Raw genomic sequence first — 27898 nt, forward strand, 5'->3', positions numbered from 1 at the left:
GAAGGCATTTTCTTAATTAGTTATTGATGGGGGATGGTCCAGCCCATTGTGGGTGAGGTCATCCCCTTTGTCTCTATAGGAAAGCTGGCTAAGAGAGCCCACGAGGAGGACTGAGCCAGTAAGCAGCCCCCTCCATGGCCTCTGCATCAGCTTCTGCCTCCAGGTTCCTGCCCTGTTTGACTTCCTGTCTTGACTTCCTTTGATGATGAACAATGATATGAAGTGTAAACCAAATAAACCCTTTCCTCCCCAACTGGCATTTTGGTCATGGTGTTTGTCACAGCAACAGGAATCCTAAGACAACATATAAGAACAATCTGAGAATAATGTTTGGGGAGAGGGAGAAATTCAGGCAAAGGACTGAGATAGTAGGTCATACGCTTAGACTTAATGTGGATTCCCTACCTCCTGGCCCCTGTCCTGCACAGGACACGACTCACTGTCTGCTTCCGAAAATGATCCAGACTCGTCACTGGAATTGGTTCCATAAGACTGCTCACATTTAATTTGGGGCCGGACTTGGTTGTACATTCCATCTCCCATCAGGCCTGGTTCCTGATGTTCTGTGGCAAGGAATCTGGCTCCCTGGGAACAGGGTGAGGAGGAGAACTCACAGAGAGGGAGGCTGCAGGGGGAGCCCCCACTCCCATCCTCTGCGTAGGAGTAGGAGGAACAGGAGCTGGAGGTCCTGGTTCTGGTCTCTAGTGGAGGTGACCGAGGACAGACTTTGATTGGCACCGGGCAGCTGGTGTTAGACCGTATCCTGCCTGGCAAGTGGTCAGCCATCAGCCCACTGTGGGAGTAGGCCTGTGAGCTGGGCAGGGACTGGCCAGCTCCTACCCATAGACTTTTTGGCACCGGCTCAGAGAGGTCTTTGTCCAAATTGCTCACCCCAGAATATGAGTGCACCGGAGTGCTCACTTGGTCACATGTGCTCGAGGAAAAGATGACACTCCTCCGGTCCAGCTCTCCCTCCTGTTTACAGAGAGCCTCTGGCCCAGGCCCCCTGAGTGGCGACCCCATGGTGAAGTTGGACACATCCTTCTGGCCCACGTGGGGCTGTCCATAATTCCCTGTGAAAGGGGTGTAGTCAGTTTTAAGGTCACCCTGAGAGATCCCCTTGTTAAAAGGGCATGCTGAACTCCTGACAAAGTGCTGATGAGATGTACCGGGCAGGCCAGGTGACTCCACACCTTTTGCTATACCAAACAGAGACCTCAGACAGGAAGGCGAGGACACGCTCCTGGATGTGTCCAGGCAGGTGGCTCCGGTCGGGGTGCTGGGGGTAGGGGTAGGGCTGGGCTGTTTCTGGTCCATCTCAACATCCCCAGGTCTGTCTTTGATGTCGGTTTCATCTCCAGACAGGCAGAGTGTGACACTCTCCTCCTCAGTCTCTTCATTGGGTGGCTCACTCTTAATCTGTCCCCTGGAGAGCCCCGGGTTGAGGCTACTGCCAGGGTTGCCTTCACTGACTGTGCTTGCAAACCCTGAGGTACTGTGTGAGGGCGCACTATAGACATTCTTGGTACATGCAAGCTGGTACTTCTTGTATCTAGGGTACTGTGCCAATGCATCCCTTTCCGAGCTTTCCTTGGTGTCTGTGGGTACCTCAGACTCGGGCAGCAAGGCTTCTCCTTTCTCTGCTACTGGGATGGCAGTGGCCTCAAAGCTGATGGGGTCGGTGGGGCCAGCCATCTTAGCCGTCTCCGAGTCCATTGTCTCTTCTTCCTCCTCTTCTCCCGCAGAGTTCCCATGGTCCTCTTGGGGGCGCTGGCACGCGCTGTCCTTTCGGCACACAAACAGGCCATCCTCGCTGTTCAGGAGCTGTGTCTGCAGGAAACTGAAGCAGGAGTCCTCCAGATTGTGCATGCGCAGGAACTCGGCACAGCGGATGACCTCTCGGATGTTCTCTCTGCTGAGTAACAGCTTGGCAGTGTAGGCAAACTGTAGCAGTGGCCCAAAGCCCCTGGCCGTGACCTGCAAAACAAACAGGGAAACTGCCAGCATTACCATCAGCACTGCTATTGTCCTGAATTTCTCAACCAAAGCAAGATAACCAGACAGTGCTTATGCCCTAGCATAAAAACTGCAAAGGAGCAGTTAATCTCGTCCTGGGTCAGCAACGCTTCTGCTTCCAATAATGGGGGCCTGGCTCGTGCCTGCCACCTCTGTACTTCAGGGCACCAGCAGACCGAGAATCACCAGGGTCAAGTGGTGAGGCAAATGACAAGGAGCTCATTGTTTACATTAATGAAATATCCTGGTAAAAATGTACAGAACAATGGGAAGCCTATTAATTTCTGCTCCAGTTAGTCCTGTTGAGAGCCATTCTACACAAGGGGGGGGAGGGCTGCAACTCTTCTTGCTGCCAAAGAAAGCATTATCATTTTCTTGTCAACCACAAAAGTGGCAGGATGGCCCTGTCAAAAATTCAGAGTCTGTGGAGTTTTAAAAAGTTTTTCCTTACGATGTTAAAAGGAACACTGAAAATCCCTGTTTTGCTCCCTTGCCATAGCTTCTACTTGGGATTCTTCTTCCTCTTCCTCCTGCTTCTTTTTTTCTTGAGACAGGGTCTCACTTTGTACATCTGGCTGACCTGGAACTCACCATGTAGACCACACTGTCCTCAAATTCAGAGATCTGCCTGCTTCTGTCTCCCAAGTGCTGAAATTAAAGACATGTGCCACTATGCCTAGACCTACTTGAGACTTCCTTCCTTCCAAATCATTTATTTATTATACACAAAGTGTTCTGTCTGTATGCATCCCTGCATGCCAGAAGAGGGCACCAGATCTCATTACAGATGGTTGTGAGCCACCATGCAGTTGCTGGGAATTGAACTCATGACCTCTGGAAGAGCAGCCAGTGCTCTTAACCTCTGAGCCATCTCTCCAGTCCACCTACTTGGGATTTTCAATCATCATGTCATACCTGATCTTACAATAACACCAAAGATGATGACAACTGTCAAGAAGAAGTTAACTCCTGGTTCAAAAAGTTAGGGTATACAGATCTATGCAATCTGGCCGCCATTTCAATGGTGGTAGCCTCCAAGTAGCAAAGGACATGGGCTATCCCTTCCCTAATTATTAGCACCAGCTTTGCTATGTAGCTAAGCCTAGTGCATTGACCGCTTCTCCAGTGTACTTTACAGATGGGAAATGTGGTACTTACACATAGCCTCCACATACATATGTACACGAGCATGCAATGACTTAGACAATTAAAAGTATGTTGCCTGTGGTTAACTGAGTAACAGCTTTTTTTAAAAGATAGAAACATCTAAACCCAGGAGTTCAGGGTAGGCTTTCTTACCCCTGCATATACTATTCAGTATCCTGTAGATCCTCATTGACACTGCTGCTGACCCAGGGAATGGAAGGTGGACTTAGAGAGGCACGTGAACACATCAAACAAGAGTAGCAGGCATGGTTGCTTGCTGAAGCCATGGTGGCAGCCATCACAAGTCTCCCAGGGGTAGGGAATACAGACGGAGACGGAGTGCTAAGCTGAATGGCTGACCTCTGCTGTCTTGGGACTCCCTGCAGCACACAGAACCCAAACTCATAAAAGGACCCATCTCCACTGCACAAGACTCAATGTCCTCTCAACTCTTGTAGCCAGAGAGAGGAGAGGTCCTGGATTCTCCAGGGCCCAGTCCTTGTCACCCCACAGGCTTTCAGGAAGGAAGAATATCCAGGTACACACTGAATGGGATTTTAAGTGTTGATATTGTTGAAGTACTTAATAAGAATCCAAATAGAAATAATCTGCAAGACAATGAGGTCAAAGGAATTCAGCCATCATTAACACACTGATTTGGCAGAAAACGTGCAGAGGAAACCCTGGATGTATGGAGGAATTAAAGGGCAAGAAAGGAAGATATTAAATTGTTACTGTTTCTAGATTTTTAAAATGATTCTACCATTTATGATCATTAATTAAAAGCAAAGTTATTAGACATAAAATCAACATACAAAAGCCAACAGCATTTCTATACACTACGAGTGAACTGTCTTCATCAGAAATCCCATTTACAAGGGAGCTACACAAAACGTTAGGAATAAATCTAACCAATGAGGTAAAAGATCTCTACTATAAAATATTGATGAAAGAAACTGGAGACATACAAACAGAAGGATATTTTGTATGAGTTGTCTAGAAGACTTAATATTATTAAAACATTCATATCATCCAAGCCAGTCTACAACCCAATGCAACCCAAACTGAAATAGGAATGATATTTATAGAAGTAAAAAAGAAAGCTTGTATGACTTTGGTGACATGTGCCTATAGTTCTAGCTACTTGAAAAGCTGAGGTAGGAGGGTTGTTTGAAGTTAGATGCCAGCCTGGGCAACATTCTTATTCTCTCTCTCCCTCTCTGTTTTGAGATGGGTGGTCTCGCTATATACCTCAGGCTGCCTTAAGCTCTTTTCTTTTTTCTTTTTCTTTCTTTTTTGTTTTTTTCGAGACAAGGTTTCTCTGTATTGTTTTGGAGGCTGTCCTCGAACTGGCTCTGCAGACCAGGCTGGCCTCAAATTCACAGAGCTCCGCCTGCTTCTGCCTCCCGAGTGCTGGTATTAAAGGTGTGAGCCACCAATGCCCAGCTTGCCTTAAATTCTTAATTCTCCTTCTTCTGTCTTTCAAGTTCCAGATCCATCCCTACTATCTTCCTACCCACTTAATCTCTTGTCCTCCTCCACCCAACTCTTGAAAGAAACCAAACCAAACCAAACCAAACCAAACCAAACCAAACCAAACCAAACCAAACCAAACCAAACCAAACCAGAATCCCCAAAAGCCATCAAGTCCAACTTTTGTTGCCTGGAGTGTGAGGCCTGCTATGAAGTATGGTTAACCTACTAGCGAGCACACCATTCAAGAAATCTGACTGCCCTCCTCTGAGCAGCCATCAAATGCCAATTGCCCTTCACCTAGGCATGGGACTTTATGGCTACTGCCCCCTTCCATGTTTGGGCTTGCACAGGTTTTGGTCATGCTGTTAGAACTGCTGTGAGTTCATACGCACAACTGTCCTCTTGTATCTGGAAAACTGTTTCCTTGAAGTCATCCACTACCCGGGACTCATAAGTTTTCCACCCTTTCTTCTATGAAGATCCTTAAGCCTTGGAGGGAGGGACATGATACAGAAGTCCCATTTAGGGCTCAGAACTCCAAAGTCTCTTAGTTTTTGCATGTTGACCAGTTGTGAGTCTCTGTGTTAACCACCATCTATTGCAAGAAGAAACTTTTTTGATGAGAGGTGCACTGATTTATGGGTATAACAGTAAGTTATCGGGGGTCATTTTAATACTATGTCCACTTAGTAGATAATATTATTAGATTCTTCTCTAGGGCCTATGACCTAGTAGACACAAGTTCTTGTTCCCATTAACAGTACCATATATGAGTTCCATCTCATGGAGTGGGTCTTAAATACAATCAGAAAATGGTTAGTTATTTCCATAACATTTGTGCCACTATTGTACCAGTGGGTATATCTTCTCAGGCAGGTCATTATTGTAACTCTCAGGGTTCACAGTTAGGTGAGACTGATAATTTTCTCTTCTGGTGGTGTACATAGAACCTTCCAGTGCTATGAAAGCTAGCCAGTAGTGATCGAGTTCCATGTAAGTGGTGTCATTAGCAGTAGAGCCCTACCATCAAGTTCTGGGTGGTAATCAAGAGAAATGACAATAGTCATTAGTATTTGGGGGATCTATGGGACCTCATTGGACAAAACATCAAAAATGGTAACCCATTCCTAGGGTTTGTATTTGCTAGCATGTGGTATCTAGCTGGAGTATTGTTCTCCTGTTACAGGGTATTTGGGTGGTCCTCTGGCAACTTGATATAAGTTAGAGTTGTCTTGGAAAAGGAAACATCAATTAAAGAAACGTCTCTATTAGTTTAGCCTGTAGGTAGGTCTGTGAAGAATTTTCTTCATTAATATGAGGAGGCTCAGCCTACTGTGGGTGGTACCAGCCCTGGGGAGGTAGTCCCAGGTGGTGTAAGAAAGCAACATGAACAAGCATTTCTCCATGGTCTCTGCTTTAATTCCTAGTTCCTTTCATGATGTACTACTGTAAGTTGTAAGGTGACAGTTTTCCTCTCCAAGTTGCTTTTGGTCATGGTTTTTATCACAGCAATAGAAACCTAACTAGAACATAAGGCAACTCCGTTTAAACTTTTAACAGACACAAATTCACATATTTTAGGGAGTTTCTATAGTAGTAAATGGCTTTTTAAAACCTGTCACTGCCACTTAACTATTATTTGTTCTTTTGGAATGAGTTGTGAGTGACTGTCCTCTATGCCAAACAACTGATATCCTGGATCACTCAGCTGTGCTCTCTTGCAAAAGTTTGTCTTAGCTGAACTGTTGGTGGTTTATAACCTAGCAAGGCAAGGAGATACTTGCCTGGGTATCCAGCTACTTCCAACTACTTTCTCCCACTGGCAACTCTGTGTGTGGCTTGGGACAGGGTCTAGAGTATATGCAGCATATCAGTCAGGAAAGACTGCATGGGGCGATGGGAAGCCTGCCATCACTACTGGGTAATATTTTCAGGTAGAGCTAGTTGGGGAAGGAGTGCCCAAACTCATGTAAGTAACTTCTTACTTATAGTCTGTAAGGAAGCTATAAACTCATTGGTTCTCTTGAGTGAACTTTGGGGGAATTTTGTTTCATTTGGTCATTAAGACTTTGAGAGGAGGAGTAGACACTGCTTTATACCAACAGCATGGAACCACAAAAGATGCTGAATAACCAAATAAATCTACAAAAAATCAACAAAGCAAGAAGCATTGCACTACTCCATTTTCAAATATAATATAAACTGTAGTAACCCAAGAAGCATTGTCATGGTATTACATAGGACCAGACCAGGAGAACAGACTAGAGAGCCCATACATTTACAGGCAGCTGATTTGACAAAGGTGTTAAGGACACACACTAGAGAAAGAACATCACTCTGTAAATGCTGTTGGGAAAACTGTACATCTCTACAGAATTACAACAGATCCTTGTCTCTCACCAGATACAAATATCCACTCAAAGTGTACAAAAGACTTAAATGAAGGATCTCAAACTACAAAACTTTCTAGAAGAAAGCATGGGAGCATGCATGGTTTTAGATATGATCTAAGACATATCGCCTAATTTTGAGGTATGAAGAAACAAAAGCAAAAATAGACAAATAGGATTATATCAGAATTTAAAAAGTTTCTACATAGCAAAGGAAATAATAGAGTTCAAAAGAACCCATGAGATATGAGAATATACTTGTAAACTCTACATTTACTATGGGCAAAATGTAAAAACAAATTATGAGTCTAGCTATGGTGGTGCACCATTTAATCTCAGCACTCAAGAGGCAGAGATAGGCAGATTTTTGTGAGTTTGAAGCCAGCCTGGTCTACATAAGGAGTTTCATGCTAGCCAGGGCTACATAGTGAGATCCTATCTCAAATAAAACTATAAAAATTCAATAGGAAGAAAATTTTCATTTAAAAAAGGGAGAAAAACCTCAAACAGATATATATATATATTTTAATATTTTATTTATTTATTGTGTATACAGTCTGGTGCCTGCATGCCAGCAGAGGGCACCAGATCTCATTCAAGGTGGTTGTGAGCCACCATGTGGTTGCCGGGAATTGAACTCAGGATCTCTGGAAGAACAGTCAGTGAGTGCTCCTAACCGCTGAGCCATTTCTCCAGCCCCTCAAACAGTTATTTTTAAGAAAGAAGACATACAAAAAGCCCATAGATTTATGAGAAGTGTCAGCATCACTCCTAAATGGGGAACTGTGATTCGACCTCACAGCAGGATACTACCTTAGAATGGCTGTTATCAGATAGGTAAAACATAGTATGTGTTGGTGAGGCTGTGGAGAGGAGGAGCCATTGAAAGTTCCTTTAAAAATGAAAAATGAAGCCGGGCGTTGGTGGCGCACGCCTTTAATCCCAGCACTCGGGAGGCAGAGGCAGGCGGATCTCTGTGAGTTTGAGGCCAGCCTGGTCTACAGAGCGAGTTCCAGGACAGCCTCCAAAGCCACAGAGAAACCCTGCCTCGAAAAACCAAAAAAAAAAAAAAATGGAGCCACACTGCTGGGATATAAATACAATGTTCAGGGATGTGTAGAAGAGATACAAAGAATGACAAGATAATTACTGAGTAAGAACGTAAGCAAGCCAACCATGGAAGTGCCATCACAAGAGAATGTAAATAGCTGTGAGCGGAGAGATCCAGACAAATACATGAAAAGGGATTGGTGGCCTGCGGGTCCCCTGAACACACTCACCGGGACACCAGGATGGAGTCAGGTCCCTGTTTATTTACACTGTGGGTCAAGGCACATTCATACGAAGTGCACATTTACAACTGCCACTGCAGAGGAACCCCAGGCAATGGTAATAGGTCCAAAAGTACATAAAAAATCAAGTGTACACCATACATTCTGGAAAGTGCTAAAACCAGTAAAGGTCGTCTACATAGTAGATTAGCCTCCATGTCTCCAAAGATGCTTCCACATTTTGTCTATTTTGAGAACCAACTAAATCCACTCATTGCATCAGATGACAAATTCAAGAAACAATGTGAAGTTCTACAATCATAAATCTGTCATCACATCTGCACTGCTATCTACTCTTTGTTCTTAACGAGTGAGTCTCTGACAATGGGAAAACATAAGAGGGCAGAGAATCACAACACCAATGACCCATAAAATTGTATTTAAAAAAGTGATGATCATAAAGTAGAAAGTGGTTAGAAATAGAAAATCAGTTCCTTTCCACTGTGAAAGAGCCCAGTCCATTGCTGTGAGGAACGGGGACATATCTAGGCTAAAGCCCCCTGGTCATTTAGGAACACGCTAAAGGCAGGATAAATGGATAGTAAGTACGTACAATGTTAGGAAGAACTTGGAGTCATAGCCCTGCCTTTGAATGGCATATCCTGGATGGATAACTTTGAAGAACATTTTTTCATCATGCTTAATTGTGTTGTTCTCTGGCCTGGAATTCACAGCACAAGTACTGTACATACGGTACTAGATCACACATCAGGAGCAGATAGGACATCCCACATGGAACTGAGACCAGGAAGGATGCTGGAACTAATATTTTCCTGTTTTGTGTGTCCTACTGGCTACTGACCTCAGTCAATGATTGGTACAAATGAGGCAGTGGTACCAACCTGTAGGTGTTAGCTCTGATAGTAAGACCAGGCCACCAAACTCACATTGACAATGACACATCCCTTAACCCTTAATTCCTTTGGATTCTGATGTACTGTTTCCATGCAGTTAATAAAAGGAAGATGGGCTAATAAACACTCAGTTATCAGAGCACACAGTGGATGCAATTTGAGGGATGGGGAGCTTATCACCTCCCAAGGAACCCATCTTGCTACTGGGCAGAGCTTATGATAAGAAACATACACAGTTGGCCTTTAAACATATATAAAAAATTGGGGTCACATGACTTTTATGGGATAGTCAACTGTTTTCTAATTGCAGTTGATTTTGTGTGCTCCACAGGAGATGATTGTTTATGTCTGGTACTATAAACCTGGTCAAAGACTCACTGCTGGGGAGGTGATAAGTGTGTGTGTGTGTGTGTGTAACCTACTACTACTGTTTTACTACATGGACACATTATCAAACTGCTTTATAGATATTTATGTTTTGACCCATATCTTTGTGCTGCTTGCTCTCAACTTTGCTCAGGGAAGGATCTTTTGGCAATGAGCAGCAGTCAAAGTAAAGACTCCTAAATCATCATCGTGTGGAGAGTAAGTATGAGTACTCAGACATCAGTGAGAGATCTACATCAACCTCTCCCAAGGCTCAGTGAACATCCTGGAAGAGGGGGCAGAAAAAAGATGGGGAGGAATCCTGTAAAATACTGTCTTCTGGTCATGACATGGCCCTGCACTTACGAGTTCACAGCAACTGGGGCTACACAAGATCTACAGGAGATTAAGCTAGTCAATAATTCTAGTGTGGATGCAGAGGGGGTCGTGAGGTCCCACACACAGCTGGCTTCCACAGTGCACAAACAGAAAACACATACACACAGACTCTCTCTCTCTCTCTCTCTCTCTCTGTCTGTCTCTGTCTCTGTCTATCTCTTTAAATGGGAGTTTAGAATTTTTTACGAGACTAGGAACACCCTCTACACACACACACACACACACACACACACACACACACACACACACACACACACTCTCTCTCTCTCTCTCTCTCTCTCAAGTTTTATTTATTTATTTATTTATTTTAAATAGCTTGTTTTACATGTCAATCCCAGTTCCCTCTCCCTCCCCTCCTCCCGCACTCCCCTTCCCCCCCCCCTATTGCCAAATCCTTCCATATAGGGGATATCAGAGTCTGTCATTTTACTCTGGGTAGGGTCCAGGCACTCCCCTAAGAGTCCAGGCTGAGAGAGCATCCCTCTTTGTGCTATAGGCACACGAAGACTGTTTGTATATCAGGGATAGACACTGATCCACAGCTCAGGGCCCCATAGGTTGCCCAGGCCTTCTTGCTGACACTCACATTTGGGGGGTCCAGATCAGTCCCATGCTGGCCTCCCCACTGTCAGTCTGGGGTCCAAGAGCTCTCCCCTGTTCAGATCAGCTGTCTCTGCTGGTTTTGCCAGCCCATTCTTTGCCAATTTGCTCATCACTCCTCTCTCTCTGTCACTGGGTTTCTTAGGTTCAGTTCAGTGATTAATTGTGTGTTTGCCTCTGCTTCCATCAGTCACAGGATGAAGGCTCCCGGATGGTTATAGACATCAAGTTCATTATCAGGAATGGGCATTCGAGGTGGTCTCTCCACTATTGCTTAGCTTGCCAATTGGTGTTATCCCTTTAGATCACTCGAGGTCGCTCTGGTGCCTGATCTGTAATCGATCGTATGATTCCCTCTTCCCCCTATTCTACCCCCACCCCCTCAAATTCCTTTTCCCCCATGACCAACTCTCTTCCTCTTCACCCCCTCTCTTCTTCTCAGGTCCCACTCCCCCCCCCTCGCCATGTTCCCCATCCATTCAGGGGATCTTGTCTCCATCCTCTTCTCTTGGGTACTATGCATATATGCATATCTTTTAGGTTCTTTCCTGTTTCCCAGACTCTCTATCAGTGGAAGTGCAAACTGGCACTATCCTGATCCATGTCTAAAATCCATATATGAGTGAGTACATACCATGTTTGTCTTTTTGCGACTGGGTTACCTCACTCAGGATGGTTTCTTCCAGTGCTATCCATTTCCCTGCGAATTTCAAGATTCCATTGCTTTTTTCTGCTGAGTAATACTCCATTGTATAAATGTACCACATTTTCACTATCCACTCTTCAGTTGAGGGACATCTAGGTTGCTTCCAGGTTCTGGCTATTACAAATAATGCTGCTATGAACATAGTGGAGCAGATGCCCTTGTTGTATGAACTTGCCTCATTTGGATATATGCCTAAGAGTGGAATTGCTGGGTCTAGTGGTATATTAATTCCCATTTTCCTGAGGAATCTCCATACTGATTTCCAAAGAGGCTGTATGAGTCGGCACTCCCACCAGCAGTGGAGGAGTGTTCCTCTCTCTCCACATCCTCTCCAGCATAAATTGTCTTCGGTGTTTTTGATTTTAGCCATTCTGACAGGAGTAAGATGGTATCTCAGAGTTGTTTTGATTTGCATTTCCCTGATGGCTAAGGATGTTGAGCACTTTCTTAAGTGTCTCTTGGCCATTTTAGCCTCCTCTACTGAGAATTCTCTATTTAGCTCTGTACCCCACCTTTTAATTGGATCCTTTGGTGTTTTGGAGACTTGTTTCTTGAGTTCTTTGTAAATTTTGGAGATTAGCCCTCTGTCAGATGTAGGGTTAGTGAATATCTTTTCCCATTCTGTGGCCTGCCTTTTTGTCTTTTTGACTGTGTCCTTTGCCTTACAGAAGCTTTTTAGTTTCAGAAGGTCCCATTTGTTAATTGTCGATCTCAGTGCCTGTGCCACTGGTGTTATGTTTAGGAAGTGGTCTCCTGTACCAACTCGTTGAAGAGTATCTCCCACTTTCTCTTCTAAAAGTTTCAGTGTGGCTGGATTTATGTTGAGAGGTATGTACTCCTCACTGTCTCTTAACCACAGCCCTTGCAACGCATGGAAACCTGTATATTCAGGTGTATCATTGGAGCTCTGCCACTGCAGGAACTGGGAACATGAAGGTAACACAGTTATGCTTCTGGACGTCCTAAACACAGACTGCTGACCACTCCTGTAGGATGTATTTTCCTAGCAAAGCACTTGTCAAATAAAGCAACAGCAGTGGCTGCTCAGTGTCCATCTCCACAGCACAAGGGCCTATTCTCAGGACAAAGACTGTCTCATCCTGGTCTTGAGGAGGCACAGCTGCCGTCTTTGTGGTCTGAGTAGTTCACCACTAATGTCTGGCTTGGCTTTTTGTTCCTCACACTTGCTTCACTCAGTTTTAGTTTACTCAACTAAGACTAACTTGACCAGACAAATAAGAATGTATGTGTTACTGACCACAGCTTATGCTGGAGAGGATGTGAAGTAAGAGGTAGTCTCCTCCATTGCTGGTGGGAGTGCAAACTTGTACAGCTACTTTGGAAATCAATATGGCATTTTCTCAGAAAATTGGGTATCAACCTACCACAAGACCCAGAATGCCACTTTTGGGCATATACCCAAAGGATGCATACTCATACCACAAGGATAGTCACACAACTGTATTCAGAGCAGCATTATTCATAATTTCCAGAACCTGGAAACAACGTAGATGCCCCTCAACCAAAGAATGGATAAAGAAAATGTGGTACATTTACACAATCAAGTACTACTCAGTGGTAAAAAACAATGACATCTTGAAATTTGCAGGCAAATGAATGGAACTAGAAAAAGCATCCTGAATGAGGTAACCCAGACCCAGAAAGACAAATATAATATGTTCTCATTCATAAGTGGACATTAGACATAAAGCAAAGGGCAACCATCCTAAAATCTACAACCCCAGAGAAGCTAGCATACATGGATCCGCCTAGGGAGGGGGAAATAGACAACATCTTCTGAGTAAACTGGGAACATGGGGGCCAGGGGAGGGGGAAGGAGAGAGGGGAGGAGGGAAGGTGAGTGGGGAAAAATGTATAGCTTAATAGAAGCAAGGTAAAAATAATGTGTTAAAGAAGCCCTCAGCCCTCAAAGAGGTATTTACGTCAAGCCTTCCCAAAGCTCAGTGAATATATATTTAAAAAATTTCTAGAAACTCATGGCAAATGAAATATAGTCACCATTATTTTTCCATTAGTTTAAAATAAGACTAAACCCCTCTTCTTCTTCTTCTTTTTTTTTTTTTTTTGAGACAGGGTTTCTCTGTAGCTTTGGAGCCTATCCTGGAACTGGTTCTGTAGACCAGGCTGACCTCAAACTCACAAGAAGCCTTCCCAGAGAATCACTGACGTCCACAGTCCTCCTCTGACCTTCGCCTAAGGCACTTAGTATCTCTTAGCTCCACCTTGTGCTCTTCTGGGTGTGCCAACACCGTTGGACTGGGGGACCCCAGGCACAACCTGCCTCTGTCTCCCGAGTGCTGGGATTAAAGGCATGGGCCACCACCGCCTGGCTCTAAACCTCTCTTTGAAGACCATGAATTCAGACTATGGTACAGCCTAGTAATAGATCATTTGCTGCATGTATACACACATACATACATACATACATACATACATACATACATACATACATATATATATATATATATCCCTGGCAGCACAAAACAAAAAGAAAAAGCATTAATATTAATTTTCCTGCAAATGATGGCATCCATTTTATTTTCTTAAAAAATTAGCACACAAACTAATGGGTTTAGTTATCATACTTTCATATGGTGTCCTTCTTTTTATGTATTTTACTTTATATATTTTACATATAGAGGTGTTTTGCTTATATGTAAGTCTGTGCCCCACACACATGCAATGCCTGTGAAGGCCAGAAGAGGGCATTTGATCCACTGGGAGGGGGGTTTCAGATAGTTGTGAGCCACCACCATGTGGGTGCTGGGAATCAGATCCGCATCTTCTGGAAGAGCAGCCAGTGCTCTCATCCACTGAGCCATCTCTCCAGCCCCCTTTGTCTTTCTCGAGCCTTTTCTCCTACACCCCTCCCCCACTCCTCCCACTGTGCCTTTCTTTTCTGTACACCTCATGTGTTCTGTTACCGTCTCGTTATCCTCCCCAACTTTCTTAAGAGCTCCCCACCCATTCATAGTTTCATGACCTTGTCTACTCTTCACATATGTACCCACACATAAAAACCATGACATAGCATGTGGTGTTTGCATTTCTGAATCTGGGCTACCTCACTATAGCAACTTCCAGTTCTGTCAGTTTTCCTGTAAAATTTATATTTTTTAATGGCTGCGAGCATTCCATTGTGTATCTACACCACACCTTTACCCATTCATGTGTTGATGGGCATCTAGGCTGGTTCTGCGTCATTGCTATTATGACTAGTGCAGCAGTAAACACGGACATGGCAGGATATGAAATGGCACGGTACAGTGTCTTTTAGAAATCTGTCCAGAGTGGTTTAGCTGGGTCATGCTAGAGTTTGAGCAGAGTTTAGCAGCTCTATCTTTTTTAGGCTTTTTGTTTGTTTGGTTTGGTTTTTCGAGACAGGGTTTCTCCAAATAGCCCTGGCTGTCCTGGAACTCTCTATGTAGACCAGGCTGGCCTTCAGCTCAGAGATCTGCATGCCTCTGCTTCCCTAGTACTGGAATTAAAGGTGTGTGCCACCACCACTCAGCCTTTTCAGGTTTTTATGAAGTGTTCATACTGATCTCCATGGTGGCTGCACCAGATTATACTTTTACAGCCTTACCACATTTGTTGTCATTTGTCACTTCTAATCTCAATTCTCTGTAGTTAATATTTGTCACATTTTTTTCTCCAACACATTATGCACAAGCACAAAACACTTAGATTGTATGTGTTAGACTAATTAACCTTGCTACTAGGAGGAATTTACTAAGGTTATCAACCTCGTAATTTCAGTAAAGCTTCTAATCGTTTTAGTATAATTTAGACAAAGTACAGTAGCTTGAATAAAAATGGCTCTCATAGGCTCATGTATTCAAAGGCTTGGTCCCTTTTGGAACAGTAATGTATATTCTGTGCTACTGTATTTTGGAGGAATATGATCTGCTTTTTGAACAGGGGATTACAGTTAAGATATTGCCTTCAGCATGAGAAGAGACAATGGACTTTTAACCTGTGTTGGGACCGTGGAAGACAATGGGGACTTCTGAAGTTGGACTAAATGTATTTGCATCATGATACAGCTACAAGCCTATGGGGTTAGGGAGTGGAATGTGCTAGCATGAATGAGAGTGGCCACCATAGGCACATATATTTGAATGCTTGGTCCATAGTTGGTGGGACTATTCTGGGAAGGATTAGGAAGTGTGCCCTTTTTGGAAGAAGTGTGTCACTGAGAGCAGGCTTTGAAGTTTCAAAAGCCCATGGGAGGCCCAGTCTTTCCCTGCCTCCAACTTTCAGATCAGGATGTAAGCTCTTAGCTACTGGCCCACTGTTAAGCCTGGCTCCCTGGGTTGGCCTCACATTCCTGGATTTAAGTGATACCTGCGTCTTAGCCTCTGGATTAGCTGGGATTACAGGCGAGTGCCACTACACTGTTTTTTTCAGACAGGTCTTATATATCCCAGGCTGGTCTCAAAGTTGCTATGTAGCTAAGAATGACCTGAGCCTCCCGCCTTCACCTCCTGAGTGCTGGGCTTATAAGTGCATACTATGTGTCCACTTATGTCTATGTATGTGGGTGGGCGGGGACTATTCTTGCCTGAACTGGTTTATGGGCAATAAGGCCTTCTAAATGAATTTTTTAGGGACACCCCCATTTACCTTCATATGCCTATGCATAATTGTGCATTATGGGAAGGGATCCATGAAGCAGACAAAATGTTATAAAATTGAATCTATCAATCAAAATAGAAAATGACCTAAACCATATTCCTTATTAACAAGCCTCTTACTGTAGAGCCCATACCTATTGTTGTAAAGTTCCTTATATTTTCCATAGCATTCAGTTGTGTTCAAGTCTACTTAAGGATGTCCGGTCAACTGAATGCGGTGCCTCGGGTATGAAGGAGGGTGAATTTCATACTTGGCTTTGTTGTTATTTGCATGAGTCAGATTCTGGGCCTACCTTCTCTTGTCCGCTTCTCAATTCTTCTGTACCCCTTCCTCTTCCCAGCAAGTACCCTTCTTACTTTCATGTCTTTCTCTTTGTGACTCACTGAGTTTAATGTGTTTGTTTGGATTCCTGGGTGGGTGGGTTATCTCCTGAGCACAGTTACAATGCCCTCTTCCGGGCAGCCTATAAGAAACCAGCAGGTTCAGCTCAACATCAGACATTAGAGTCTGGAAGAGGATTGTCACAATTAACTTGTCAGGATCTAGAATGACCAAAGAAACAAGCCTCTGGGCATGTCTGTGGAGGACTACATTAGGTTAAACCGAGTTGGAATGACCCACCCTAACTGTGGAAAATACCATTCCGTAAGTTGGGTGCCCAGGAATGCATAAAAAGGAAAAGGGAACTTAAGTCTAAGTATTCAGCTCTCGGTGCTTCTTTCCTGAAGATGCAATATGATCAGCTACACCCCCAGGGTCTGGGTACATGACTTCCCGCCATGATGGACTGGTCCCTTCAACTATGAGCCAGATGAAGCCCTCCCTCTCAAGTTAATTTAGTGAGGTAGCTTATCACCACAGCAGGAAAAGTAAGAAAATGTCAATGAATAAAGGACTTTCTGGTAGAGAGGCATACAGTACCCATGCTCTGCCTGGTTAGAAAGACAGCCTGGGAAAGCTGGTGTCTAGAGGGAGCGTCAAGTGTGTCCTCTGTCAGTGCTGGCTGGCTCAGAACCAACACGGGGCTCCATATCCCCCTGTGTATTTTGTTCTTTCAGGGCTAGTAGAACCGAGAGGGAAGCAAGTATGCAATGGCGTCCTCCTGACAACTGCCGACGTCTCGGGCCCAGGAGCCTTCATTTCCACTGGGCCGTTCCACTCCTTAGTCACCACTTGCATGTGAGGCACCCGCTATCTTCTCTTTCAGGTAAAGACAATTATGTTCCCCAAGTAAATGACAGGCAGAAGTCATATCAGATATAAATGTATTCATATTTACCCTAACAGCACACAATGAAAATAGCAGCTCTCCCTTCTGAAAGATTATGCAATGGAGTTCATGGAACAGTTTTTAGAATGCGATTTCAATATAAGTACAGACCTTAAAATAGAAATAAAATAGTAGCATCTTACACTTTGCAGTGTAAAATGAAAGCGAGAAGCATCCCACTCACCAGAAATGAAGGAGTAAAACGTGCACCAGGGCTTATAGTTTCATTTGAAAAAAAACACCCCCAAAGATCTATTTTTTACAAGATATTTCTTTTAAAAAATCATCTAATTTCCATGCTAAGTGACCTTCTCCCCAATCAGAAACTCAATGATCTTCCTAGACCAGAACTTTGTTGAATCAAGGCCTATTTTTATCCTCTCATCCCCCCTAATCATTTCACGCTGTCACCCACTTCATCCTTGCCCAGAAAATACTAAACAAATTGAGGGGTTCCATCGATGAGAGGCAGAGTCCTTCATTAGATACCCTCACATGAGGCCACACACATGATTTCAACCTCTGAAGTCAGCCGGTTGAGTCCTCTGCATCCCTCATGCAGTTATGGACTGCTGCTGCTTTATGAGGAGCCTTGGCCTGAGTCAGTGCTGTGACCATCATTGTAGTCTAGACTGTCACCTCTCCACCTCCATTAGATTCCTGAGGAACGCGGATGAAGATGTATCTTCACAGTTAACGTCTCTCAATCCTCTGCTTTCCAGCATGTGCCGCTGCTCACCCATGCGCTCATCTTAACATTGCACAATCCAAACTTTGACCTAAGAGTATATGATATACTTTTCTAGATATTCAGAAATGTTCCTATTGTAGAAATAATTCTTCAGTCTTTTGAAGACACCCCCCCAAAAAAAACCTACAAAAATTTCTGATCTCTGGCTTTTGAATGATACTCTGTTATCCGTAATTCCTCAAAGAATTTGACAATGACAGGTTGTAATACAATCGTGCCTAGTTACTCTCTGTAGTTTGGGGTTTAATTAATCTAGATTGGGAGTATAGGGGTTTTCTTATCGTCCCAGGGTTTCTAGTGTTTAGTCTTACTTTATTTTTTGTTCTAATGGTTACTTCCCTTAACAGACATGAGAGGGCAATTCCGAGCTCTTTGCACTACAGTCTGAATTAAATGGAAATTCTGACACAATTACCCTCCTTTGTAGAACAGAGGTGTTTGTCTGAATTTTGTTGTGTTGCCTAGTCCACCAAAATCCTGTACATGTATAATCTCCACCATTCTATTATTTAAAAACACTTTCAAAATGTCTTGAACACCAAACTCCAAATCTTATGTAAGGGACCCTTCAAGACAGTAGGATTGGTAAGGATTTCTTGGATATGACATCAAAGCACAGGAAACCAAAGCAAAACTATTTAAGTGGGACTGTCTTAAGAATATTGCCCAGTGGGCAGTAGTGGCACACACCTTTAATCCGAGTACTCAGGAGGCAGAGGCAGGCAGATCTCTGTGAGTTTGAGGCTAGCCTGGGAAAAAACCCAAACCAAAGAACAAACAAAATAACATTACTCATCAAAAGACACAGTTGACAAAGTGCAAGATGATATTAGGAGTGGGGGGAAATCTATAGAAATCATTTGCCTAAGAAGGGGTTGTTCACACTAGAAAAGAATTCCTATAACCCAATTAACAAAATACCCCCCCCAATAATCTGATTTAAGATGAATGAAGACTTCAAATTGGCATTTCTTCAAAGATACACAAATATCCAACAAGCATATGAAAAATTGGAAAGATGCGTATCAAAACCATGATGAACTAACTCATTAGGGTGACTATTCTTGGTAGTAACAAGTGCTGACAAAATGTGGAGAAATTGGACTCTTTTGCACAGTGGATTGGACTGTAAAACAGTCAAAAAGGAAAAGTGATAGGAAAATTCCTCAACATGAAAATATAGAGGACTAGTGTATGACTCGGTAGTCACACTTCTGGGTAAAGATTCCAAGAGAACCAAAGCAGATGACTACACAGAATTTGCACATGTATGTCACCAATTGCAGAAGTCAAGAGGTGGAGGCAACTCAAATGTTGACTGACAGATGAAAGGGTCAATCAGTGTGGTAGTACATAAACCATGTCCTTCCATACACTACAACATGGTAGTACACAAACCATGTCCTTCCACACACTACAACATGGTAGTACACAAACCATGTCCTTCCACACACTACAACATGGTAGTACACAAACCATGTCCTTCCACACACTACAACATGGTAGTACATAAACCATGTCCTTCCACACACTACAACATGGTAGTACACAAACCATGTCCTTCCACACACTACAACATGGTAGTACACAAACCATGTCCTTCCACACACTACAACATGGTAGTACACAAACCATGTCCTTCCACACACTACAACATGGTAGTACACAAACCATGTCCTTCCACACACTACAACATGGTAGTACACAAACCATGTCCTTCCACACACTACAACATGGTAGTACACAAACCATGTCCTTCCACACACTACAACATGGTAGTACATAAACCATGTCCTTCCATACACTACAACATGGTAGTACACAAACCATGTCCTTCCACACACTACAACATGGTAGTACACAAACCATGTCCTTCCACACACTATAACATGGTAGTACACAAACCATGTCCTTCCACACACTACAACATGGTAGTACACAAACCATGTCCTTCCACACACTACAACATGGTAGTACATAAACCATGTCCTTCCACACACTACAACATGGTAGTACATAAACCATGCCTTTCCACACACTACAACATGGTAGTACATAAACCATGTCCTTCCACACACTACAACATGGTAGTACACAAACCATGCCCTTCCACACACTACAACATGGTAGTACACAAACCATGTCCTTCCACACACTACAACATGGTAGTACATAAACCATGTCCTTCCACACACTACAACATGGTAGTACATAAACCATGCCCTTCCACACACTACAACATGGACCAATGACCACTCCAGCGTCTACTGACTGAAGAGAATTCTGGAGGCGATTCATATGAGTGACATTCAGGAGCTTGCCTCTCCTTTGCTTCAATTGTAAATGGGAAGAAGACCATGGCACATACCAACCCAACCATGTGATCCGCCATGAACTATAACACCAGTGTTACCTGGTGACTTCTCATTTCCTCCATATTCCCCAGAGGGTGCCTGTCCTCATGTTCCTGGACTCACTTCCCTCGAATGCACAGAGCAGCTGTTTTCTCTTCAATTATTTCATTTTTATTGGCACATGTATCAGTACAATGCCATTTTCTCCACTAGGTTATCTGGGCTACTTAAGCAGCTCTATTTATGATCATGTTGCTAAGCTAAAACTCAGAATTTGAAAGTTAGTCCCGTTGGAGCTGGCGAGATGACCCAGAGATCGAGTGCTTGCTGCTCTTCCAGAGGACCCAAGTTCAGGTCCCAGTACCCAGACTCCAGCTCTAAGGGACCCCACACCCTCTTCTGGTCTCCGTGGCTACTCGTACACATGCATTCATACATAAAAATACAGTAGCTTAAAAATTCCTTCTGCTAGAAAACAATTGGATGATTGTACAGGAGAGTCGGAGAGGTTGGAGGGAGAAGGGGACTTTAACAAGGGAGTAGGCATGGTAATAGGGGATAGGAGATGATCAAATTATAATATATATATTATATGTCATAACAAAGCTCATAATTTGCACAGTTAATAAAATGCTAATAAAAGTCTCATAAAAAGTTCCTCCTGCTTTACTCACAGATACAGAGTAGAAATATTATGTCTTTCCTCTTTCCTGGGTTTCTCTGACCATTCACCACAGTTCACATGTTCACATCAATGCCAAGCTTGTCAGCGCCTCCCATCATGGGTGCTATGAGTTTAGCAGGAAACTCATCTCCCTTATCCCTCACAATTTTCAACTTAAAGCATGCACCATCAGATCTCAATAACGGTTATCAGAGCTAGTTACTGTGGCAAGCAGCTTGAATTATTCCTTTACCAGTTAACCCATCACATATTTGAAGACACATATCCTGCCTGGTTAAGGAACAGTTTTTTTCCCTCAGGAAATGAAGTCATATTTTCCATCTGAAATAAAAAATAAAAAAAACCTGGCAGATCACATGTCTCCTATGGAAAGTTATTTTTCTTCTTGTCCCCAGGAAGCAAGAGGGTTCATATATCACCCTTCCCCCAAAAAGCCACCAAGGATCCAGTGTACCAAGGAAGGACCACGAGTCAAGTGGGGATGGCATTCCTGTGCTGCTCATCTTCTGTCGTTTCTTCCCTCTGTTTGCAAAACAGGATGAATGTGTACATTATGAGGAAACACAGACAATCGCTTGCAAGGGTTTTGAGAGACAAGCAGAGCCCCTGCCTTTGCGATGCAAGTTGGGGCCTGCAGGAAGAACAAAGGCACGGCTTGCTTTCCTAGTGGGGTTTCTACAGCAGCAATCATAGTACTTCTGAAGTCTTTCTTTTCCTTCACTTAAGTCCTTCATTGACCACCGCACACTAGCAGTTGGGGCAAGCTAACTGGGTTGATATAAGAATCATATATGAAAATTATTATTATGTTTTCTCCCTGAAGGAATTGATTTCTGTTCTCTGCCTGTTTGTACCATGGGTTGAGTCAATGGATGGCATTTAACACTGATGCAGGCACCATCTGTGGGCTGAGAGGATTTAAATAGAGTTATGTGTGAATTGGTCAATGGTTGTCCTAAAGCCATAGGCAAGACAGACTTTTCTGGGATGGAGAAGTTCTGATGATACAATAGCCACACCCTTGGATCAGAACCTGGTCAAGCCTGCCACTCAGCCACCCCCTCCCATGCTGCTTAGCTGAGCTCTACGTTTTGTGGGAGAGAATAGTGGGAGTTAGCAACATCTACCAGCATAGCCAGCCACATTACTGTATCTGTCCAAGTCTTTTGGGTTCTTGTCTTGCAGCCTTCTGCAGCCTTCTCTGGGATGCCAAGACTAAAGGCTTGTAGATATCATCAACAGGGACTTGAAGCAAGCCTTTACTGGGAAGTGCTGTGAGTCCAGGACTTCTGGTTGCTGGGGCATGAAGACAGGACCCTATTTTTGTCAACTGTGTCATATCTGCTAGAAGCAGAGCTGAGACATGAGAGGCAGACATTTCTAACAATGACTGTGGTTGGTCATATCCAGTTTCTGTGGGACTGAAACATACTTTTCACAGTAACTTCAGAGATGCTAAGAAGGGGAAATAGCTCACAGGTGCATCCAGAATGTCCTTGGAGGTTGTTCTGGGGCCATCTATTTTGGACATACTGGGAACTATTATGCAAGATCTCTTTACTCATAGCTCCTAACTGGGAAAATACCTTTTCAAAAAAACCCCCGTAAGTAAGGATATCCAAATATCCTGAAAATGAACTTTTGCTTTTTGACAAATGCCAAACCTCAAGCTCACCAGGTGGGCTCATGTTGGGTGAATTAAACTATTTCTGGACACGTTATTAAAGGTGCAGGTGGAGATGCCCACAGTATTCAGGGGTGTTCTAGTATTTTGATAGAATTGTAGTTACTGAAGTTGAAAATCGGGATAAGAAACAACAATGAAAACCATGCCCCCAGTATGAAATACTCTGCAGTGAGTATCTGGTTCGTGGACAGCAGGGCCCACAGGTCTCACCCACAGTTAAAACAGAAGTCTTCCAGTGCGGCACACTTAGAAAACCTCAACTAAACTAGCAGGCTTCTGGACAGCATCACCATTGCTTTCTGTAATGAGTGTGGAAGACCAGAGCTTACCAACTTCTAGGTAGGGTCACCATTGTAGGGAAAGTGTAAGCCAAATCAGAAGTCATGGCCGGTTCCCTGCTCAAGTATGCTGCTACTCCCTGCTGATGCCACGTCTCCTCTCTCTTGTACCTCCATGATCTCTCTGGTTGTCAATCCGAGGGAGGCTGGAGAATCTCTGAGCAAACACTCCCGACACAGTCTTTTTGAGAAGGGCCACCTTCTACATACCTCCTTTGTATGACTTCCAAAATTTCTCCCAATCTAACCATTTTGGGTTCCTAGTTGTCTTCTCTAAACAGATGCACAGCCCTTCCTTTGACTTCTGGCTTTAACTGAATGAAGCTGTACCTGCTGCTTGGGTGCACTCGGGACCTTGCTTCTCCAACAGAACCTATGCACAGCGGTACCACTCAAAGCTGTGAAGGATCCTGATGGGGTGTCCATCAGTAGGGAATGAGTGGCCAGGGAAAACCTTCACAAAGGAGGTGCCAATTCAACTGGCTCCTTCCCCCTCTGACCTGGACAACAGATACTGCTTATAGACCATCATTCTTTGCATTTAATATGGAAATGCTGTTTTTCTTTTTTTTAATTTATTTTTCAGTTTAAATTTAGATAAGAAACAAGGTTGCTTCACAAGTCAGTTCCAGGCCCCTCTCCCTTTTCCTCCCCTCCTCCCGTGCCTTCCCTCCAATCCCCCCATTATTCCCTCATTTCCCCAGGGAGGGTGAGGCCCTCCATGGGGGTGTCCATAGTCAGTCATTTCCTATAGGGCAGGGCCTAGACCCTTCCCCAAGAGTTCAGGGTGAGAGTGCACCTCACATTGTTGGATGGGAGTCCAAAGTCATTGTTGGATGGGAGTCCAAAGTCCATGTGTATACTGGGGATGGGTACTGATCTGCTGCCCAAGGCTCAATAGATTACCTAGGCCTCCTCACTGACACCCACATTCAGGGGGTCTTGATCAGTCAGGAAATGCTGTTTTTCAATGATTTTTCATATTAGCTGAATATTTCATGATGGCTCTCTAGACAAGAAATTCTTCAAGTTAAAGTTTGCACGTGCCTTCTGTATGGACTCTAATAAAACTTGTTAAAAATGTGCATGGAGAAGATAATTCTGTCATTTTTATATTTTTGGTTGTGAGCCCAGCCTTTAATGGCTGAGTCATCGCTCCAGTCCAGTTCTGTCATTTTTTTGAGCACAGTAACATCACACATTAGCAAAGGGTCACATTTCCATGTCAAACCTAATGCTACCTTATTTGACAAAGGTTAAATGATAGGAATCCACCACCACATTATAACGAAATGCTCATGTTGCATTTTTTGCTGATGAATCTTGAATAAATTAGGTAATTTGCATGAGTAAGATGTTACTAAATAGCCAGAACAAAATATTATTCGAACATTTATTACTTTGGATCATAAGGTAAACTTGACAGAAGCAAAAAATGTATTCTACCATGGAGGAACTTAGAATGTGCAGACATTACAATTGTTAAACTTGCTGGTGCAATACATCGGAGAAAGAGGGTGAGTACATGTTGCCTAACACATTAAGCTTAAAAGGAAACAGGCTAGGTGACGAGAGAGCACAAAACTAAAACAAACAGTTGTTGCTCTCCAAATATTGTGATCCTAACCTTGGTAAATACAAAAGAACAACCTCATGGTTTTCTAGGAAAAGACCTTCCATAAACACCCAGAACGAGTATCTTTCTTTAGTGAAAGAAAACCGATGCCCTCCACCCAGCTAACCCTCAAACGGATGTCTCAAAGGAGACAATACAACACAAAGGCTAAGATTCCTCCGGAGAGCCCAGCAGTGCATGCAGAGGCGCAGAGCAGACGCGCAGACGCGGGGGTGGGGATGGGGGGGCTCCCAGGGACCCACAGTCAGAGCAGCAGGTCAGAGGGCAGCAGCCTGCAGGCTGCTGTGAAGGGAGGGTGAAGAGCTGAACTATAATTTTCTTAATCTGCTAAATTAGAAAACGTTAGATTTGGGCAAGCCCGTCTAGGTCAGCAAGAGAACATAAAAACTAATCTTCTACAGTAAAGTAGGAAGGTCAGCAAGGTTAGCAGGGAAGATAGTTCAGAAAGCTCAGTGGGGAAAAGCCACGAAGGTGAGCAGGCAGAATTACGAAGCTAAGACGTTATCCGCACAGAAAGCAGGGTCAGCTTTCAGGGGGCGCTGCACACTGAGGTCAGAGGAAGTCTGCTTTCCTCATCAAGAGTAGGGGCCACGACGCTGTCATGCTACCGCCAGGGAAAGTCTTGCAGTGTCCTGTGCCCGGCTTGCGCGCCCGAAGAAAGCGCCACGTGGCCAGGCTCTGAAGAACATTCACTTTCTGGCTTCTGGTGGGAAACGGGTATGGTTTGCTCCTCACCATGTCACAGGCCAGATATTAGAGGACTTCATCTGGTGCACGGAAGGAATAGAATGTCAAAGGGGTTATTACTGCCCCTCACCGGATAACGAGCTAACTAGCACCATTAATAGATCAGCGCATTCATACATGGATCTATATGTCCTCAGGGAGACATTTAAAAAAAAGTAGTATCAAGTGCTTTTTTTGGCAATGCTTTCCCCCTTTTCTGGGAAGCATTTCATTCCTCAGAAAGGATGCCAGGCTCATTTCTGTTCGGTGCCAGCACCATCCTCCTTCACTTAGTCAAACTACATCGCACATACGAAGGAAAGATTTTGTTTCTGGTTTCCCATGGATCTTCTCACAAACCCTGCCGAGCTGGACCGCAGCTTGGTTATCAGCTCAGAACTCACCACCACTCAGTAGTAGTGCATTTTTTTAAATTAAAAAAATTATTTTTCATTTTACATACCAACTCCAGTTCCCCCTCCCTCCCCTTCTCCCACCTCTCCACCTCCCCCCTTCCAGCCCCCCATCCACTCCTCAGAGGGCTTAAGGTCTTCCTTAGGGAGTCAACAAAGTCTGGCATACCGAGTTGAGGCAGGACCAAGCCCCCCCCTATCAAGGCTGAGCAAGGTATCCCACATAGGGAACCGGCTCCAAAAAGCCAGTTCATGCACATTCAATAGGTTCTGGTGCCACTGCCAGCACCCCCTCCCCCAACAGATAAAGTCACATAACTGTCACCCACATTCAGAGGGTCTAGTTCAACACCATGCAGGTTCCCCAGCTGTCAGTCCAGAGTCTGTGAGCTCCCACTAGCTCGGGTCAGCTGTCTCGGTGCTCCCCTTGTTCATATGACCCCTCCTTCCTCTCTTCAGCTGACCTCCAGGAGCTCAGCCCAGGGCTTGGCTCTGGGTCACTGCTTCTGCTTCCATCAGTTACTGGCTGTAGGTTCAATGATGACAATTAGGGAAGTCACTAATCTGATTAAAGTGGAAGGCCCCATTCAGATACCTTCTCAATTATTGCTAGGAGTCTCAGCTGGGGTTATCCTTGTGGATTCCTGGGAATTTCTCTAGCACCAGGTAGTGCAAATCCTAAAACATGATCTTGCTAAAGACAGGCCAGGCCAGGAGAGGGAGCAAGAGAACACAAGATATTCCTCTATCTGGGTCACAAGGAAAAGTCTGGAGATGAGGTTGGAGAAGCAAACTGCCTCACACATACATGTGAAATTCAAGTGCTGTGCTTTTTTGGGAGTGGGGAAGGGACTTTGAACCTCCTGTTTGTCCATCACCTAGCATATATATTTTTAACTGACAACTGAATGCTGACCTTTACAAGGCTGCTTTTGTGATTAGCTTGTATTGGAGAAAAACTTAGAGGGAGAATGCTGGTGAGGACCAACTTCACAAAGCAATGTACAGACCATGATATTCCTTCAACGAATGCGCCCGGCCACCGTCTGTGAGTCAGATGCCTGGGCTGGGGGTAGGGACATGACACAAAACAGTAACGGAGGAAAGGGTAGTGGGCTAGTGAGGTTCTGGACTAAGGAGACAGGACAAGGCAGCAGATAAACAACAAACGGGAGCTGGGATGGAGCAGGGGATGTAAAGCTGCTGGTGGAAGGTGTCTAACCCTGACGTACAGGCTGTTGGGGCTGGCATAAAAATGCGCAGACACACGAGACTAGGGCACAGGGCTTGCGGGGAGCGGTACATCAGTTAGTGGGGAAGCAAGGATGATGGAGAGGAGGGAGCAGAGGGCGAGACCGGAAAGGGCATCCTTAAACACAAAAGGGGATGGCAGGCGGTGGAGAGGTACCGCAGTGTGCCAAGCAAGGGGGCATTACGGGGGTCACGCAGCTGCATTTGGGGACCAGCCTAGGCAGGGGCCAACCAGTCACAGAGGTCCAGGAGAGCTCCAACTGTAGCTACAACAAAGGCAGCACTGGTGGGAGGGAGAAGCAGAGAGCCTAGCAAGAGGAGGAAGAGTTGGCAGTTTGTGAGAAGGCAGGCTTACCAGCCAGTAGAACGACTAACACAACTTCACACTGCTTCTAATTAACCAGAGTCACAACCTGGACACCGCACTTGAGGAATGAGCTCCAGTTGGAAACCATTTAGACTACTTTACCATGTGTTTACTATAACAGGAAGTGTGCAGAGATTCTCATACCAGCCGAGGTAGGAGAGGTTGGAGAGTCTTAAGTGATGGAGGGCAGGCTCAGTCCTTGTAGCCTAGACCATTTCTTGAAGGACTAGCCATTGATGTCAGTCATTTGCTTTGAGCTACAGGTATTATTGGATACAGGAATTGTGGGGGAGAAAAGAAAGCAAAAGCTCCCAAAGAGTTTGAGTCAGTCTGTCTGTCTGTCTGTCCCTCCCTCCCTCCCTCCCTCCCTCCCTTCTTCCCTCTCTCCTTCCCTCCCTCCCTCTCTCTCTCTGTGTTTGTGTGTCTTGACAGGATTTCACTGTGTAGCTCTGGCTGGTGTGAGATGCTATGTAAAGA

The 27898-nt window shown here is 44.4% G+C and overlaps 1 protein-coding gene across 3 annotated transcripts in view; it reads right to left on the reverse strand.

Moving 5' to 3' along the window:
* Bach2 (BTB domain and CNC homolog 2) overlaps positions 1–27898 on the reverse strand; it is a 341086-nt gene that overhangs the window by 15552 nt on the left and 297636 nt on the right. For all 3 annotated transcript variants that reach the window (XM_040740555.1, XM_040740562.1, XM_040740559.1), the window contains one exon: positions 406–1977. In XM_040740555.1, coding sequence (XP_040596489.1) covers positions 406–1977 — 1572 coding nt within the window. The remainder of the gene's footprint in view (positions 1–405; positions 1978–27898) is intronic.

Source organism: Mesocricetus auratus, unplaced genomic scaffold (genome assembly GCF_017639785.1).
Source record: "Mesocricetus auratus isolate SY011 unplaced genomic scaffold, BCM_Maur_2.0 Super-Scaffold_6730, whole genome shotgun sequence".
Classification (NCBI taxonomy): domain Eukaryota; kingdom Metazoa; phylum Chordata; class Mammalia; order Rodentia; family Cricetidae; genus Mesocricetus; species Mesocricetus auratus.